We start from the raw sequence: 3,789 nt of genomic DNA, 5'->3' as shown, positions 1-3,789 counted from the left end.
AAGATAAACGAGATATTTCAATACACATTGACGACTAAAAATTAGAGGAATATAACTCTCGACCCACCCAGCTACCCAACACTAAATTCTGTGGCCATCCCTCCAGAGCTGCATCCCCACGAAATTCCTTTTCTACAGATACATTCGTCTAGATCAGCAGTTCTCAACCCGGGTCCATATGACCTTTGGTAGAGGTGGGGTGCATCCATACAAGATTTCGGAGTTAAAATTTATGTGTAATGAATCGGTTATGATTCTGCAATACTCAAAATATTTGAACAATTCTTTATGCAAAGGCAAATTCGACCTTGGCGGAATTTGAACTCAGAACGTAAAGACGGATGAAATGCTGCTAACTATTTTGCCCAGCGTGCTAACGACTCTGCTAATTATATTCAATTATGAAAATATTCTTTTATTCTTTTACTTGTTTCAGTCATTTGACTGCGGCAAAAGTGGAGCACCACCTTGAAGGGTTTTAGTCGAACAAATCGACCCCAGGACTTATTCTTTGTAAGCCTAGTACTTATTCTATCGGTCTGTCTTGCTGAACTGCTAGGTTACGGGGATGCAAATACACCAACACCAGCTGTCAGGCGATGGGGGGGGGGACAAATACAGACACACATACATGCACACACACACATATATACAACAGGCTTCTTTCAGTTTCCATCTAACAAATCCACTCATAAGGCTTCCATCGGCCCAAGGCTATAGTAGAAGACACTTACCCAAAACAGCGCATAATGGGAAAATACTTCAAAAGTAACAAAACCTTGAAATAGGAATATAATACTGTGAAAATTGTTTCCATTAATTTTATGTTTACGTTATATAACAATTACGTTTGAATTTTTGTAGTAGTGTGCACATATGCCATAAATAAATGCTGTTACTGGAGTTCAAGTTTATCCCAGAAGTTCCATTTCTATTAGATGGTGTAAACAATCAATAAAACCTTAAACATGAACTTGTAAACCAGACCTGTGATGTCACGAACAAATTGAAATATTTAACTGAATCATCTGGCACTTGTGCCAGTGGCACGTGAAAAAACATTCGAGTGAGATCGTTGCCAGTACCACTGGACTGGCTCCTGTGCAGGTGGCACGTAAAATACACCATTTCGAGTGTGGTCGTTGCCAGTACTGCCTGACTGGCTTTTGTGCTGGTGGTACGTAAAAGCACCCACTACACTCTCGGAGTGGTTGGCGTTAGGAAGGGCATCCAGTTGTAGAAACTCTGCCAAATCAGATTGGAGCTTTGTGTAGCCATCTGGTTCACCAGTCCTCAGTCAAATCGTCGAACCCATGCTAGCATGGAAAGCGGACGTTAAACAATGATGATGATCATCATCATCATAAAATTAACTTTCATTTCAGTGCAATGTTGAAATCAGCTTCAATGTTTTATAACCTGAACCTTCAGTGACCCAATAGGTCACAGGTAGTCTAGTATTCTAGAATAATGAAAATTCTTCATTCCAAAAGTTCAAACATCACATTACATATCAGGTTATGAAACGTATATAGTTGCTGGGCATTAATATCTTTGGATTACCTATGTCACAAAAAATGTAATAACAATAACACAGGTCTCAGATTTTGGCACAAGGCCAGCAATTTCAGGGGAAGCAACTAAGTCGATTACACTGACCCTGAAGGATTAAAAGGTAAAGTCAACCTCAGCAGAATTTGAACTCAGAGCGTAAAGATGGATGAAATTCCATCAAAGCAAAGTTTCAAATTTTGGCACAAGGCCAGCAATTTCAGGGGAGGGACTGAGTCTATTATACTGACCCTGAAGGGATGAAAGACAAATTTGACCTCAGTGGGATTTGAACTCAAAATGTAAAGACAGATGAAATGCTGCTAAGCATTTTGTCCAGTGTGCTAACCATTCTGCCAGCTCACCACCTTAACATATCTAATCAGGCACAATCCCAGGAATTTTTCAAAGGGAGGGCACAAAGTCAGAAGGGAATACAATTCCAGGAGGAAAGGGCAAAGTAACATTATTCAGAAGGGTGCACTTCTTTTCTTGAGTGAGGCATGTGCCCCTCAGGCCCCACCCCACCTTGGGTCTTACCCTTACTAATAATATAAATAATAAAACATACATCACAATTGTCCAAGATACCATTGAGAAGCTCAATCAACTTTGGGTTACACAACCGAGAGTTGCGGATAACAGACAGCGGCTTGCCAGACAGGAATTTGAGGTTATTCTTTGCGAGACGTTTACGGCTGGCATCTTTCTGGAAATGAATTAAAAACAAACATTAATAAACAAATATATATATCTATATATATAGATACATATACACACACACACACACATATACATATACACACACACACACACACATATATATATAAAAAGTCAATAGAAATGTGTGTGTTGTCATTCATAATGATATATTACATTGACATGATCCAATAAAGGTTACAGGGGTGTTTAGGATAGAATGGAGAAAGGCTGATAGAGTTGTTGAATCATCATGATCTATATATATATCTGTGAAAATATGACACTTATTCAGTAGCCATGATAAAACTCTGAGTTTCGGATTCCGGGGCGGAAACCCATGCCGCCATCGCTTCAGTTTTCGCCCCGGCATCCGAAACTTGAAGTTTTATCATGGCTACTGAATAAGTGTCACATATCTTTCCAGATAAATTCCTCTATTTACATAATATCGAGGTCTCTTTCTTTCTTTTCTTGTCTTTTCTATCTTATTTCATTCCGTTGAAGAGTGTAGCTCGAAACGTTAAAGACTTTCTCTATTCCCGAGTATTAAACTAATAAATCCATTTGTTGTTGTAGCCATGCAGTGTATCTAGGGTGAGAAAGCCTGGCAGAACCCAACCCTCTCAAAGCTAAACTCATTTCTACAGCTGAGTGGGCTGGAGCAACATGAAATGAAGTGTTTTGCTCAAGAGCACAATGCATCACCCAGTCCAGGAATTGAAACCACAATCTTATGGTTGTGAATCCAATACCCTAATCACTAAGCCATGTGCCCACACATTCCAGTACATGCACACTCGGGCCGACCAAAGCCTTGTGAGTGGATTTGGTAGACAGAAACTGAAAGAAGCCCGTCGTATATATATATATTTATTTATTTTTATATTCTTATTTATTTATATATATATATATATGTATACAAATAATTACAGAGGCATCAAGCTGTTAGATCAGGTTATGAAAGTTACAGAGAGGGTCATAGCCCAACTAATTAGGGAGCGAATCAATTTAGATGAGATGCAGTTTGGGTTCGTGCCAGGTAAAAGCACCACTGATGCCATATTTCTAGTGAGACAGCTGCAGGAGAAATACCTAGCCAAGGATAAACCTCTGTACCTGGCCTTCGTTGACATGGAGAAAGCCTTTGACAGGGTCTCCCGATCCCTTATCTGGTGGCCAATGAGGAAACTTGGAATAGAAGAATGGTTAGTGAGAGCTGTGAGAGCCATGTACAGAGATGCTGCCAGTAAGGTGAGGGTTGTAAATGAGTACAGTAATGAATTCCGGGTAGAGGTAGGGGTCCACCAAGGTTCCGTCCTCAGCCCCCACCTATTTATCATAGTCCTCCAGACGATCACAGAGGAATTCAAGACAGGTTGCCCTGGGAGCTCTTCTATGCTGATGACCTTGCACTAATTGCGGAGTCACTATCAGAACTAGAGGAGAAGTTTCAGGTGTGGAAGCAAGGACTAGAATCGAAGGGCCTTAGAGTCAACCTAGCAAAAACCAAAATCCTAATAAGTAGGAAGGTAGATA

The 3,789-nt window shown here is 40.2% G+C and overlaps 1 protein-coding gene across 1 annotated transcript in view; it reads right to left on the bottom strand.

Moving 5' to 3' along the window:
- LOC106867681 (cap-specific mRNA (nucleoside-2'-O-)-methyltransferase 2) overlaps positions 1 to 3,789 on the bottom strand; it is a 47,434-nt gene that overhangs the window by 23,524 nt on the left and 20,121 nt on the right. The window contains exon 8 of the mRNA XM_014912622.2: positions 2,123 to 2,260. Within this exon, the coding sequence (XP_014768108.1) occupies positions 2,123 to 2,260 (138 nt within the window). The remainder of the gene's footprint in view (positions 1 to 2,122; positions 2,261 to 3,789) is intronic.

Source organism: Octopus bimaculoides, chromosome 27 (genome assembly GCF_001194135.2).
Source record: "Octopus bimaculoides isolate UCB-OBI-ISO-001 chromosome 27, ASM119413v2, whole genome shotgun sequence".
In the NCBI taxonomy this organism is placed as follows: domain Eukaryota; kingdom Metazoa; phylum Mollusca; class Cephalopoda; order Octopoda; family Octopodidae; genus Octopus; species Octopus bimaculoides.
Note: the sequence above shows the minus strand (reverse complement) of the source record. Positions and strands in the feature narration are given on the sequence as shown.